The 15,887-nt window shown below is 36.8% G+C and overlaps 1 protein-coding gene across 2 annotated transcripts in view; it reads left to right on the forward strand.

Moving 5' to 3' along the window:
• The window catches only part of RIC1 (RIC1 homolog, RAB6A GEF complex partner 1), a 129,026-nt gene extending 113,382 nt beyond the window's left edge, over positions 1-15,644 (forward strand). The window contains exons 21-26 of one of the 2 annotated variants that reach the window (XM_063455100.1): positions 1,437-1,573; positions 7,091-7,377; positions 7,674-7,868; positions 10,139-10,316; positions 11,908-12,096; positions 13,180-15,644. In XM_063455100.1, coding sequence (XP_063311170.1) covers positions 1,437-1,573; positions 7,091-7,377; positions 7,674-7,868; positions 10,139-10,316; positions 11,908-12,096; positions 13,180-13,465 — 1,272 coding nt within the window. In that variant the 3' untranslated portion in view covers positions 13,466-15,644. The remainder of the gene's footprint in view (positions 1-1,436; positions 1,574-7,090; positions 7,378-7,673; positions 7,869-10,138; positions 10,317-11,907; positions 12,097-13,179) is intronic. The other variant, XM_063455101.1, reaches the window with a different exon arrangement.
• The last annotated feature ends 243 nt before the right edge of the window (positions 15,645-15,887 follow it).

The following is a 15,887-nucleotide window of genomic DNA, read 5'->3' on the forward strand; positions in this document are numbered from 1 at the left end:
GTTACTTGGACATCTCCATCTTTAACAGGCTTGCTCCAAAACCACATTAAAGGACCACTATAGGCACCACTTCAGCTTAATGAAGTGGTCTGGGTGCCAGGTCCATCTAGGATTAACCCTGCCTGCTGTAAACATAGCAGTTTCAGAGAAACTGCTATGTTTACAAATGGGTTAATCCAGCCTCTAGTGGCTGTCTCATTGACAGCCGCTAGAGGCGCTTTCGCGCTTCTCACTGATTTTCACAGTGAGAAGATGCCCGCTTCCATAGAAAAGCATTGAGAATGCTTTCCTATGAGACTGGCTGAATGTGCGCACGGCTCTTGCCGCGCATTCAGCCGATGACTGCAGAAGGAGGAGATTCCCCAGCGCCGAGGGAGCCCGGCGCTGGAAAAAGGTAGGAATTTAACCCCTTCCTCACCCTAGAGCCCGGCGGGAGGGGCACCCAGAGGGTGAGGGGGACCCAAGGACCCTATAGAGCCAGGAAAACTAGTATGTTTTAAGGTGGTCACAGAATATTTTTTGTGAGCACTCTGAGTAGGTAAGTAGTTAACAGAGAAAACCCTCTACTTCTCTACTCTGAGTAAATTAAAGGTCTTGAAACTTAAGTTAGTACACAAACCTTTATTAGCGTTTGTTGGTAGATGAGCCATAAAAAGAATGCATATATTTATCTATGGAATCATCACAGGTTTCTTCATTTTAATCTTATCCAAGTGGTCATGAAACAAGACCCATGATATGTTAAACACACCAGAGTTTAAAAACATTACATAGACATTACATGTTCTTTGTGATATAGTCTTACAAGTAAAAAAACAAAAGAGGGGGGAGGGTTGGGAAATCAACTGATTGTAATGCATAAGGTGTTAATTTCAGTTTAACATTTAAAATTTGTCTGTGGCAGTCTGATAATTCACAGCTTTTGTTAATTAGTACTTTTTCTTTTAGATTTTTAGGTTTATTGAAGATATTCTAATTTCCTACACATATGCTGTGTTAATGATCTGCTTCAATACCTGGAGGAAATGTGAATGACTGACTAATGTATATTAGTAATGCTGGGAGTTATTTTACAGCATACTTTTAGAGCTCTGTGTGTTATTGTTATATGTGTATGTTTGTATATATATTGTGTGTGTGTGTATATATATAAAATATATATTATTGTGATGTGAATAGTTTGGTTGTTTTTCGTTTTAAAAGGAATGAATTACATCAGAAGTGGAAGGCACACATTTGATAATTAAATCCTGTTTAGTTATTTTCCTTCGGTCCTGAATAATGTGGCATGGGTGATTATTCACCAAATTAGCATTGGTTGATAAAACAATCTTGGCCGCCTAGTTCATATCATGTATTCCGATCAATGTGCTCACCATCTATATTCATTTTTAGTGGCTGATTACCAGCAATATGTTTTTATTTATTTTCTTCAGGAGCCCAGTTCCACGAGTGGCTTTGAGTTTTTCCGGAACCGCAGCATTAGCTTATCTCAGTCAGCTGAAAATCTTCCTGCTGGAAAGTTTAACCTGCAAAAAACTATGAGCATGCCAACCGGACCTGGTGGCAAAAGGTGAGACTATAGTACTTTTTAATATCCTATTTTGTCTACCTCCATGTATTTAATTGATTAGTTATTTAACATTCAAGTGCTTCAAGATGTTAAGTTTAAATCTTGAAAGTACAAACTATTATGTGAGTAGTATATACTCTGAACCGGATTATGCATATAGAGTTATTCTTATAAAAAACTTAATAGCTACCTCATTCAGCATTGTGTATATATAGAGTGCCAGAGAAGTGTGTGTGTCTCTGTGTGTGTCTGTGTCTCTCTCTTCAAGGAAGCAATGCCTCCAGTATGATACTGCTGGAGGAGGAGCTGGCAGCAGCATCGACAGAGAAAGGTAATTTAATTTAAATTAATAGGAACTAGGGCACTATAGTTTCAGGAATATATGTTTTTAATCCTAAAATCTCTTTTCTTAGTTCTGATCTTTCAGCAGTTTAACAATATCTCCCTATCTTGGTATCCTTACGTGGAATTGCCATATATAAGTATGCCAAATTATGGAGCTATCTACTTAACAGGTGAAAGATAAAAATTAAGAGGCCTTTGACTTGACTCTTTGCAAGACCTCATCCAGGAAGACCCTCTAGGGGCTGTCTGAGGGATAGTCACTAGTGGTGGTGTTGGCACCTTTTTAGAAAACTGCCTGCAGGTACAGTCTCTTTGCTTCAGAACCAGTACATTTAGCTGTTGTGTTTCTGGTGTATGGAGTGTCTCAATAATTACCTTTTTTTATTTTTAATAGTTAAATAATGTCACAAAAATAACACTTGTTTGAAACTTGTTCAAACTATTGGAAGCATTAGATACCATGTTTAATTTGAAATCTGCTAGAAAAGCAATATAGCTTCCACAATCAGATTTTTTTTTTTGCTGAGCTTTATCTGATTGTAATACAGCATTGTCAAAGGTACATTAATCTAACTGGGATTGTTACAAAGACCCTGTCAATGACCTTTGATAAATACTGACATTTAGTTACTCTATTGGGCGGCCACTAGTGACACTTACCGTGAATACTTTCAATAATTGAAAGCCTTCACATTCACTGTTTCGAAACCCTGTGAATGCTTCTCTATGAGAAGTATCCGATATGCCTAAGTGTGGCAATTGCCACGCATGTCCAGTAGAGCCCCCAATACTTCTAAATGAGGATCATCCAATTGGCCAGGGATCATACATCAGGATTTTTTTAAAAGCACAGTGGCTGCAGTGTCCAGACTGTAATGACACTTGGTAATAGGGTAGTTTGCGTAAGTGGTTTGTTTTTTTACTTAACAGGGGAGCCCAACAATGTAATTGGTTGTTCTGGTGTCTACTGCCTGTCCATGCAGTCTTTTTTGTTGTAAACACTGCCTTTTCAGAGAAATGATGGCCACTGGAGGTGCTTCCTGGAGCAGTGAAATTCAGCGTCTCAATGCTCTGCTTGGAGACGCTAAACTTTCCCCATAGAGATGTATTAATTCAATGCATCTCTATGAGAAGATGCTGATTGACCAAGCCGACGTTTTGCCCCGCCTTGTCTCCTTGACAATCTCAACCAATACAATGCTTCTCCTATGGGAAAGCATTGGATTGGTTGAGATAATCAATTCTGATTATGTCTGCCATGGGGACCAATCGGGGGATGGGTATGTTTTATTACCTTTTAAGGTAATAACACGTACCCATCCCCTGATCGGGGTCAGAAATACATGTTTGTTTTTATGATCCTATAGTGTTCATTTAGGTCAGTGATAGTCAACCTTTTTCTACCTACCGCCCACTAATGCATCTTTCTTGATGGAAAAATGTCCTTACTGCCCACCAGTTTTTGCGCAAGTGCGGAATATTGGTTAAGAAAGGAGGGTGTTTAAAAATAAAAAAAAGAAATGTACGTACATTTATCTTTTTATTTCTACTTTATGCATGTTTATAATGTTTTTAACTTTATAAAGTTTAATTAGAAAACCATAAAGTAAATTTAAATTAGCTTTACTAGTGAGATCCTTGAGGCTGATGCTGTGAGACTAAATATTTGATATCTGGTTCGATTTTCGTAAGGAACAAACGAAGGTGTCTCCTCTTTCGGTGATATTTAGACGGTTTATCTGTTTGCTCATAATATGATTAACAGCACTAAAGCCTGATTCTACAAGATATGTGGTAGAGAAAGGTATCAATAAATTGAACATCATTTTCCACATATTTGGGTATAACACAGGCATTTATTTATTTTTGGTATCCACCACTGCCAAAATTACATTTACTCTCTTTGTCATATTTAAGTTCTAATAGTTCTTCTTGGCAAGTTATATCAACCTCAGCAACATTTGCTGTAAAATTATTTATCATCCAGTCATGCACCTTTAAGTACAAAATATCTTGAAATCGTTTTTCCATATCCAATTTGAGTTCCTTGAGGTGGCTACTGAACCTTTCAATATCCCCCAGAGTTACATCATTGTTTATAGCGGACAATTCAGGAAACTGATGAAGTTCTCTCTTGAAAATATTATGACGGAGAAGATCAACTTTTCGATGAATAATGACACAATATTTTTGCAACTTATAAGAGTTATATTGGCTCCTTGAAGCTGCAAATTAATTTCATTAAATCTCTTGAAAATGTCTGCCAAATAAAAGGCATCATTCTTTATGTTTTTTTAACTGTTCATAGAGACCAGCCTCGTTATCACTTTAAAAAACTGTACGACACTATCAAATAATGCAACAAAACGAGACAAGCATGTACCCTTTGAGAGCCATCGAACTTCTGTATGTAAAAGTAACCTAATAAACTGCTAGTTATTGTCCTGGCACAGCTGTCGAAACATTCTATCACACTTGGCATTAGATTTTATCTTATTTACAGCTTTAATTATTATACTTAATGATGAATGGAGACTTGTACTTAAATATTTTCCTACAATATGTTGTCTGTGCACAACACAATGAATACACAAAACGTTTGGCACTTCTTCCTTAGTAATTAAGCAATAAACCCACGATATCGGCCTACCATTGATGGTGCTCCATCTGTAGCACATGCAACAATATTGTTCAAGGGTATATTATTTTTTGCAAAGTATGATTTCACAGCATTAAATATTGATAATCCTTTTGTATCTGTAATCAGATTGACAGTGAATATCATTTCTTCTTGCAATGTATTGTTTTCATCAAGGTTACTGTACATATGTCATCAGTAGAGCATTACTATCTGCAGTGACAGACTCATCCAATTGTATAAAAAATGAAGAATTTTGGAGAATACCTATAAGTTTATTATCAACATTAGCCGCCATTTCGTCAATGCGTCTCTTTACTGTGTTATCGCTAAGGGGCAATGTTTTTAAAACTTCAGGTATATCCTGATGCATTACTGTTGAGATAAATTCTTTGATAGAGGGTATTCTTAAAGTTTCTCCAATATTATGGCTGTTACCACTTTTTGCAATTAAGTGTGATATACGATAAGCTGCAGTTAATCCATCATCATTCTTTGCATGTTGTTTTTGAAAGGATGTAGCTATTGTTGAACGATTTTGAAATCTTTTATAGATTTCTTGAAAATATTCAATGAGCTTATCTTTATCTTGCAAATGCTTTGTAGCAAGATGTTCTCGCAATCGACTTGGCTTCATTGCTTCATTAGATAATGTCTTGTGGCACAGTAAACACATTGGAAGCTGTTTATTTGTAACAGATTCAATGAAACCCATCTTCAGATACTCTGGTAAATAGCCACGAGCATATTTTTTTCAGACATGGGTTCTAAATTTGTTTCACAATTTAACAACTACTTTTACTCTTACGTTTTTATCTGCACTCCACACAGTGCTTTTTTTCCTCCTCTTTTCCCTTTTATTACAAACACCAAAAACAATGCTGTATTAGGTGGCAATTTTTATTGTCACCATCAAAAGAAATTCCTTTTCCTGCCTTCTTTACCTTCCTTATAGTATATCACTATATCAAGGATCTCTTTTTCCCTTTTTTATTTTTTTTATTTTCTCCTTCTCCTTCCCTTACTTATTTTTTTTATTTTATTTTATAAGATAACAAAACTCAATTTATGAGCCAGACTAAACACTTACTCTCCTCCTTTATTTTATCCCCTTTTCTCTATTTTTCTTCCCTTTATTTTGTTAATTTTCTTTTTTTTATCTTTTCCTTTTTATCTCCTTTCTTTTACCTTCCTTAGGTACAAAAGTAAGGCTGAGCTAGTTAGCCCACCCATTATTATTATTCTTATTATTATTAGCCAACAACAATTCTCTTTCTCCTGCCTATAACTTTTCTTTCTCCTATTTTGCAATTGCTCTGCTCTGTTGCTGCCGGCTATCAGTTTCCACTCCTCCCCTTCCTCTTCCCACGTGTTTGCGTGCACTAGTTCATCGATGTGTGCGCCCGCCCGCCCCCTTCTCGCACAAAAGGAGGTTGATTGATGTGTGCGCACGCCCGCCCACCCACTCGCTCAAAAGGAGGTTTTAACCTCCTAAATCCCTACTGCACGCATTCTCGCGCACGTTGGTTTCTTGATGTGTGCGCTCGCCCACACCCGCCCGCTCAAAAGGAGGTTTTAACCTAAAAAGTCCCTACCGCCCACCTGGAATCCTGAAACGCCCACTAGTGGGCGGTAGGGACCAGGTTGACTGCCCATGATTTAGGTGAAGACTTTACATATTGCCATTTTAATTTTTTTGTTTCTTGTTCCTTCCTTTTGAGACTCCCTGTGTGTTGACTGATTCTGTATTAGTCTGTGGTTTATGTTTTGCCTGTTTGTAGACTCTTCCTAACTACACTTTACATATGTTTCATGATAGTTTGCAAAAACAAAATAGGTAATTGAAAGACTGCTACATAAGCTTAAAATAACAATTATACTTACTACTGGTGTTGCCAATAGTTAACTGGGCATTCAGTCACCTGTTAGCAAAATGTAGCCAGAGCTCAGCTATCATATTCTAGCCCATTAAGCATGTTTGCTCTAATAAACATAGCTTGGTTGTCTCAGAGAAAGGTCTCCGTTAAGTGCAGTTATGTCATTGCCAAGAAGACTGGGTACTTTAGGAGACCTTTCAGAGCCCTTACCACCAGATGTTTGCTTGTCTGCTCCTTCCAACTACAGCAATGTTTTTTCCCACATCCTGATAACATTTCATAGGGGGAAAAAAAACAATTAGAGTACTTTATTTTAGGGTCATGCGCATCTCTGTTTACCACGTGTAATATCACTTTGCCTGTAAGTTCTCCTGGAGTACTAAAAACATGTACATTTAATTAGCAGTATTAAAATCATCGCTTTACTTGTATTTTTCCTTAAGCATATAAATGAGGTGGGTGTTAACATTTTGTAATCCAGAGTATGTGGAAATAGCAGATATGTACCTTAAGGCTTCTGGTCAGTTTGAAGTGGTACAAAATATTATTTGAAGTGCATACCAAACTGGCATTTATTAGTCACCCATGTTTATACTGTCACTAAAACTCTGCACTGTAATGCATCTAGACTGTTTTTTTTTTTTTTTTTTGGTTCAGGTGGAGTAAAGATAGTGATTGTGCTGAGAATATGTACATTGACATGATGTTGTGGAGACATGCACGTCGCCTACTGGAAGAAATTCGACTTAAGGATCTTGGGTGCTTTGCTGCCCAGCTTGGATTTGAGCTGATTGGCTGGCTTTGTAAAGAGCGCACACGTGCAGCTCGAGTGGAGAATTTTGTTACAGCTTTGAAAAAACTTCACGAAGATTTCTTATGGCCTTTCCCTGTACTACCGGCATCTTCTTTCAGCTCTCCATTTAAGAACACCAGATTTCGGACAGGTGTGTAAACCAAAACAAGCAACAGATGCAGTGCTGAAATAATTTTAATTTATTACAGGATGTGAATACTATTCGCCATACTAATTTTCAATCTGCTACATACTGTAGCTATTTATTGTGATGTTCTGCAGCCTTCCAGTGATCTAAGATGGTTTAAAATCCTAGTTATTTCCATTTTTATCTCTTGCTTAGATTCATATGAAATTGTCTAATAGTTGTTAACACGCTGATAAGTATGTCCTGTTTAATCACAATGCACCTTCTTGGAAAACATTGTCCTAAATCTTTTGCCCCAGCAGTTGGAGAGCAGTTCTCAAAATCCCAGTCTGCTGAGAACTTCCTCGCCATGGACATGGAGACTGGCATTCCCAGTGCACCTCGAAGCCAAAGTTGGCTGGGCAGCATGGGTACAACTCAGAGAGAGATGGACAGTAACTCATCCCACAGTCCTCATACCCAGGATGCTTTTCTGTCTCCTCTATTAAATAAAGGTATGTCCATATTAAGTTCTTTAGCTGAGAAAATACAAACATTTAAATATTGGTGAATATTGCTTCAGAAATTAACATTGCTTTAGTTTTGCCCTCAGCCATAATTGTTACTTTACAAAAGATTAAATCCTTTGTGAAAGACTGAGGGAAAGCATCTTTGTGTATCCATAATAATATGCACTTTGTAAAGTAGACTATAGATTTAATCATGTTTAAATCATGTGTAAGACTTCTGCTGTATAGTAGGGATGAAAGATGCGTGTTAATTTATCTTGATAAATCTTGATATCTTGATAAGTCAGTAAAAAAGGGGGACAAAACTTTTTTTAGATACATAAATGAGAAAAGAAAAGTAAAACAAGGATTAGTTAGATTAAAAACAAAAGAAGGAAGGTATGTAGATGAGGATAAAGGTCTAGCTGACTGCCTCAATGAATATTTTTGTTCGGTATTTACAGCTGAAAATGAAGGAAAGGGACCTCCGTTAAAAAAAAAAAGGATAAATGAGTCATTTATTACACGTGAGTTTACAGAGGAAGAGGTTCTATTTCAACTGTCAAAAGTAAAGACAAATAAGTCAATGGGACCTGATGGAATACACCCAAAGCTATTAAAAGAGCTTAGTGGTGTACTAGCAAAACCATTAACAGATTTATTTAACCAATCATTAACAGGAGTAGTCCCAGAAGATTGGAAGTTAGCGAATGTTGTGCCCATTCACAAGAAAGGTAATAGGGAGGAGTCGGGCAACTATAGGCCAGTAAGCCTTACTTCAGTAGTGGGGAAAGTGATGGAAACCATGTTAAAGGATAGGATTGTTGAACATCTAAAAACACATGGATTTCAAGATCAGAGACAACATGGGTTTACTTCAGGGAGATCATGCCAAACTAATCTTATTGATTTTTTTGATTGGGTAACTAAAATTATAGATCAGGGTGGTGCAGTAGACATTGCTTACCTAGATTTCAGTAAGGCTTTTGACACTGTTGCACATAGAAGGGTTATCAATAAACTGCAATCTTTGAGTTTGGATTCCAATATTGTTGAATGGGTAAGGCAGTGGCTGAGTGACAGGCAACAGAGGGTTGTAGTCAATGGAGTATATTCGAAGCTTGGGCTTGTCACCAGTGGGGTACCTCAGGGATCTGTACTTGGACCCATTCTCTTTAATATTTTTATTAGTGATATTGCAGAAGGTCTTGATGGTAAGGTGTGTCTTTTTGTGGATGATACTAAGATATGTAACAGGGTTGATGTTCCAGGAGGGATAAGCCAAATGGCAAATGATTTAGGTAAACTAGAAAAATGGTCAGAGTTGTGGCAACTGACATTTAATGTGGATAAGTGCAAGATAATGCATCTTGGACGTAAAAACCCAAGGGCAGAGTACAGAATATTTGATAGAGTCCTAACCTCAACATATGAGGAAAGGGATTTAGGGGTGATTATTTCTGAGGACTTAAAGGTAGGCAGACAATGTAATAGAGCAGCAGGAAATGCTAGCAGAATGCTTGGTTGTATAGGGAGAGGTATTAGCAGTAGAAAGAGGGAAGTGCTCATGCCATTGTACAGAACACTGGTGAGACCTCACTTGGAGTACTGTACACAGTACTGGAGACCATATCTTCAGAAGGATATTGTTACCTTAGAGAGAGTTCAAAGAAGGGCTACTAAACTGGTTCATGGATTGCAGGATAAAACTTACCAGGAAAGGTTAAAGGATCTTAACATGTATAGCTTGGTGGAAAGACGAGACAGGGGGGATATGATAGAAACATTTAACTACATAAAGGGAATCAACACAGTAAAGGAGGAGACTATATTTAAAAGAAGAAAAACTACCACAACAAGTGAACATAGTCTTAAATTAGAGGGACAAAGGTTTAAAAATAATATCAGGAAGTATTACTTTACTGAGAGGGTAGTGGATGCATGGAATAGCCTTCCAGCTGAAGTGGTAGAGGTTAACACAGTAAAGGAGTTTAAGCATGCGTGGGATAGGCATAATGCTATCCTAACTATAAGATAATGCCAGGGACTAATGAAAGTATTTAGAAAACTGGGCAGACTAGATGGGCCAAATGGTTCTTATCTGCCGTCACATTCTATGTTTCTATGTTGATCTGTTTTTAGTTTGTTTTTCATTTCTTAATTTCTAGGTAACATCAATAGTCTTGGGTTTACTGGATGTCTGGGGTATATTTGGCAGTATTCAAATGTGAGAATGTGTTTGTGTGTGAAAATAATTGGTCCTGTCCCCATTCTAGGAGATGAATGCAGCATCGGCTCAGCAACAGACTTAACAGAAACCAGTTCCATGGTGGACGGAGACTGGACAATGGTGGATGAAAACTTTTCCACCCTGAGCTTGACACAGTCAGAGTTAGAACACATTTCCATGGAGCTGGCTAATAAAGGACCTCACAAATCACAGGTTCAGCTACGGTATGTGTCCGGTTATCTCCACTGCTTTAATAATGGGGGTTACTTCAGGATTAAAGGGACACTATAGTCACCAAAACAAATTTAGCCTAATGAAGCAGTTTTGAGTATAGATCATACCTCTTAAGTTTCATTTCTCAATTTACTGCTGTTTATGAGTTAAAGCACTTTAGTTTCTATTTATGCAGCCCTTGCCACACCTCCCCTGACTGTGACTGACACAGCCTGCATGAAAACAAAATGGTTTAATTTTAAAATTAAATGTAACTTACTTTAAAAGTGTTTTTTTCTCCTGCTCTGTAAATTAAACTTTAATTATATACAGCAGGCTCCTGTAGGGTATATCAAGCTGTTAACAGAGCATGAGGTAATACATTTAAATTAAACAGAATTTGCAGTAAAGGAAGTGTAAATATTAGAGGACTCTTTACAGGAAGTGTTTAGGATGGCTATGTAATTCACATGCAGTGATATTTGCTTATTGTTGCATAAACAACTTTGTAACTCCTAAATGGCAGAGAATTGAGCAGTGAGACTGCAGGGGCATGATCTATACACCAAAACTGCTTAATTAAGCTGTTTTGGTGACTATAGTGTGTATATGTATGTATGTGTGTGTATGTATGTATATATGTATGTATATGTGTATAATAAATATATATATATATATATATATATATATATATTTATATTATATACACACTCACTGACTATTCCATGGGTTTTGCACTCCAGCTTTCCTACGTGTTTAGCTCAGCCGCACAAAAATATAACCCTGGTAGAGAAGCCAGCACTCGAGGACTTTTCAAAAAGTAGTACGTTTAATCCAATAGGTGAACGTTTCAGTTCAGACATTAGAACTTTCTTCAGGAAAGTTTTGTGTGTATATATATATATATATATATTTTTTTTTTTTTCAGAAGGCCTCTGCACGGCTTAAAATATAATTTTCACGTCCCTCAAACTGAAAAACAGACAATCATTGTCTTCATTTGTTTGTGTTTATGCAGCATATAGGCTTGGGTAGCTTGTAATGCAGTCAGTCAGCAAAACAACCTAATAAAATAATTTCATAGAAACATGGAATAGTGGAATAAGTAACTTAAAGGGACATTCCAGGTTGAAAATGACTGTCAGTTGTTTTAATACATTTTTCTTTAATTATTATTTACTTAATTATTCTTTACTTCAACTTAAACATTAAGCATGCAGTTAACTTACTTTACATTTTTGGTATACATTTACCTTTTTATGCAGACTTTCATTCGAACTAGCTTCTTCATTGCTGCTAGTCATTCTAGTTCAACTAGAGCTTTCAGCCATTTTCTTTATTTGGAAGCGGACTGATATTCTATCAGTAAGAAATATACAATTATCATAGAGAATTATTGATTCAGTGCTTTGGGCTATTCTTTCTCTTGCATGAAAAGGTCTCACAGAACTCTTTTTGGAATCACAGACCCCACTCCCTTGCTCTCTATCATGTCTATCCTGAATAACCGTATGCTGGTATTTCTATTGTGTAGCTCTTGATCTGAGTTATTATGCTCAGCCCTGATTTTGTTTGTGCATTCTTTAATTCTTTCCCACACAGATATTTGCTTCACGTGTTTATGGAAGCAGGCTGCCTGGAATGGTGTGTGATCATTGGCCTCATACTACGGGAATCATCGGTTATTAACCAAGTGTTAAATATAATGCAATGCCCTGAGGTTGCTGAAGAGATGTTGCAGGGCATCCAATGTGGATTACAAGCTGTCGATGTCTGGGCATCAACAGATTGGTAAGCATAACCTATAATGTATCTGTGGCAGGGCTGTTACATTAAATAGTTAAACACAATGCAACAGTATAGGTGTAGGAGTAGAAACCATTACTTATTTGATTTTAGGGAAAGAAACTTGCCCCAGGGTTGTGAAGAGGAGTGACATAATGGAAGTTCTAATAATTATTGTATCATGACTGTGATATTGCAAGAACTTGATGTGACAGGAAAGTTAAAGTTCACACCATATTTAGTGGCACTGTTTATGTGCCAAAAACAATATATTTTTTAACTCAGGAAAAAAAAAAAAAAAAGCTCATTCCAGTTTAAACAAGTTTAAAATGTATTCTGGATGTGAATTTCGATAGTTGCATTCATGGACAAGTATACAACACAGGTAGAGCCTGCACCCACAAGCCTTCAAAAAGCTTATCAGAGAGGATAAAAAATGCATGGTTTTTAATATTGTGTGTGAGAGTATGTATTTGTGTTTGTGTTTCTAGCAGAATGTCGGTGTGTCTGTGTGTGTGTGTGTCTGTCTGTGAGTATGTACGTATTGAATGTGAGAATGTATGTAGTAGTGTATGTGCATGTGTCTGGAAGTGTGTGTGGGAGGCACCCAGTCAGTAGTTTTGGAAGGGGCCCCATGTCAAATATGGCAGTCCTGCTAGCAGCCCCATAACATTTTGTAGTTGTGTATCTTCCAGTAGATATCCTGCTTAAAGGGACACTCCAGGCACCCAGACCACTTCTGCCCATTGGAGTGGTCTGGGTACCAACTCCCACCAGCCTTAACCCTGAAAGTGTAATTATTGCAGTTTTTATAAATTGCAATAATTACCTTGCAGGGTTAAGTCCTCCTCTTGTGACTGTCTATTCTTAGAACATGAAAAGTGTGTTATAACATGCTGGACGTCCTCACGCTATGCGAGAACCACCAGCATCGCCGAAATCCCCATAGGAAAGCATTGAATAATGCTTTCCTATGGGGAGGTCCAATGTGCGTGTGTGGCCATTGCACACATTTTTTATTTATTTATCTGTAAAATGTTTTATATCCATATATTGTATTTACTAATAAAGCTTTTTAAACATTTGCAGCCCAGGCTACAAACCATTCTTAAACATCATTAAACCTCAACTACAGAAGCTAAGTGAAGTGACAGTGGAACAAGTGCAGCCTGAAGCCTTTCAGCCTACAGTCCCCATAAAGGTCACAGAACAATCCAGTCCAAGAGCAGAAGAGAGCCGCAGTTCAGTGAGCCACAGTGCCAGTCCTCAAAGTGACACTGCCAGCTGTAAAGTCAGCAGGCATGAAGATGATATGTCAAGGCAGGAGCAAGAGGAAGCCTTCCAAGATGGCGGCTATGACTGCATAGTTTCCTAACACAGGGCTTAGCTTTGAACATGAAAATCAGAGCAGTATTAATGACTTCCTCTCCAGTGGTTGATTACACCATGACTGGGAGTTTTGTTGGGTGTTAAAGCTGCACTCATTCCAGCGGTTTCCAGGAAACCATCATTATCAAGATTTTTGAAGCCTTATAAATATTTTTAATCTTTACATATATTTTTCCTCCTCTACACCTTATTTATCTCTAATTATAATATACCAAGGAATTGATATGGTCACAATATCATGTAAACAAAGCTGTGTTCAATAGTTTGGAAAGTCTCTTATTATGCAGGGAGTATCTCTCCTAAGATACGACCATAAAACAGACTAGATGTTCCTTCCTTTGGTGAAGATTAAATAAACTGACAATTTTGAAGTTAAATTCTTTACATATGTTAAGGCTAAAAAAGTCCTTATATCCACCTAACCTCTGAACCCCCACAGTGTTGCAAGAGTCCGTGTGCTGCACAGGCATTGGTGAGCGGTTCCGTAGCTATGTCTGCCTTTTTCTGAAACCAATGTGTTGGTAAAGGAGCATACCGAATGTTAAATGAAAAGGAAATTATACAGGTTTCATGGTTTCATGACATGAAGAATTTTTTTTTTGTTTTTTTTTACTTTTTCTTGGGGTGCTAGAATTCTTCCACATGTCTAAAGTTGGTATTAGAAATGTAAATAGTCTGTATTTTTGTGAATACTTCTGTATATTCTTTTGGGCTTATTATATGTTTATAGGCACACCATAGCTCCACTTTCTTGAGGCAAGAAGCCATTTTTGCTTCTTGCAAATGGACATGCACTCTACAAGCAGTAGCATCAGCACTGCTGTGTATTTAGCCAACCATTTTAAAACTACTGTGACTGGTTCCAGAACAGTCCTACTCCTATCTTAACAAGTCTGTTTTTTTTTTTTTGTTTTTTTTTATATAAACATGGTACAATAGAGTTCTTATTTATCACCCTTGTACAATAATTTACCTGGATATAGAATGTTTTGTAAATAAAACTTGTAATCATGTTCTATAATACGCTATTTGCAATGGTAATTCAAAATATAAGCATAATGTATTTTTGACCATTTTATAATGTGTATGACTTAAAAGTTATTTTAATTTTTACTTTTCACAAAACAGACTGCAAGAAACATTTACAGCTCCTTTCACATCTTTCGCAATCAAATGTCCTATTATCCCAATTTACATATGTAATTTAAAGCTGGCATCCACAATTAACAGTATTAAAATTTACTTCCTGGCTTTTTGTAACATGCAATTTGAACAAAAATGTAAAAGGTGTTATTTTATACAGAACATACATGTTTATTTTTATAATAGATATATTTCATTATCTAGTGGACCAAATGTTTTCATTACTTGTAAGATACATCAGTATGCAGAAATTGCAACCTATGTGTTATACACTGAAGCGTGATGATGGTGTCTAATTTCACATAGAAGTCAAGTCATGCTGGAAATTTAGAAAAGATTTCCAGAAAGCTCCAACAAGCCAGGTTTTCTTGGTTCTGATGGCTGACTGCCTTTTTTTCTTATCATTTGCAGAGCCGTTCCTCATTTTAATATTGAATGTGTCCCACCATTGTTCCTTTTTCTCTCCACTGTACGGGAAACCACATGATTTCCTTTAAGGACATGCCTTTGTTACATTTGCCAAGATTGGGAATGCTGGATATGTTCCAGTGTCGTCATAAATGGGAACAGGACCTTCTTTAGGTATCTTCAATATAATAGGATCCATGCAAAATGACTCAAGGCCCAATCCATTGAGTGCACCTATGGGTTTGATTGATGTTTTTCACCACCAGATAACATCTCTATAATAATCTCCTAATACAAAACTAACTTGTGGCTGCTGACAAAGTCCATATGTACTGGAAAATATAAAAAATTAGTAAGTGGCCTAAAACCAAATGGCTGATAATTACTCCCTTTCACATGTTTCTTTTGAAATGTTTGCTGTGCTTTTTAAGTATTTCAGTAGTTGAAATTCCAAAAGAACAGTATTTATTCTAGGCTATGTGGGATAGCCAAGTGGCCCATGGCATTCATCCAGCCTCAGAGTGTGTGTGTGTGTGTGTGTGTGTGTATATATATATATATAATCTCATACAAGATCCAGCGCACTCACTCATTCACTAAAAGTCAATTTCAAAGCTCACAGACTAATAGTTGTTTTTAAAAAATAAAAAAATAAATAAAACAAGCATGGGCAAAAATAATAGTGGTTTAGTTACATTAAATGATCATACAAAAAGTAACCAAAAAACCTTTATTGCTAAAATACACGATTAAAAACCATTAACGCGTTTCACCTTACAAGGCTTCTTCAAAATGGTATAAACATCTTTATACCATTTTGAAGAAGCCTTGTAAGGTGAAACGTGTTAATGTTTTTT

This window comes from Pelobates fuscus, chromosome 5 (assembly GCF_036172605.1).
Source record: "Pelobates fuscus isolate aPelFus1 chromosome 5, aPelFus1.pri, whole genome shotgun sequence".
In the NCBI taxonomy this organism is placed as follows: domain Eukaryota; kingdom Metazoa; phylum Chordata; class Amphibia; order Anura; family Pelobatidae; genus Pelobates; species Pelobates fuscus.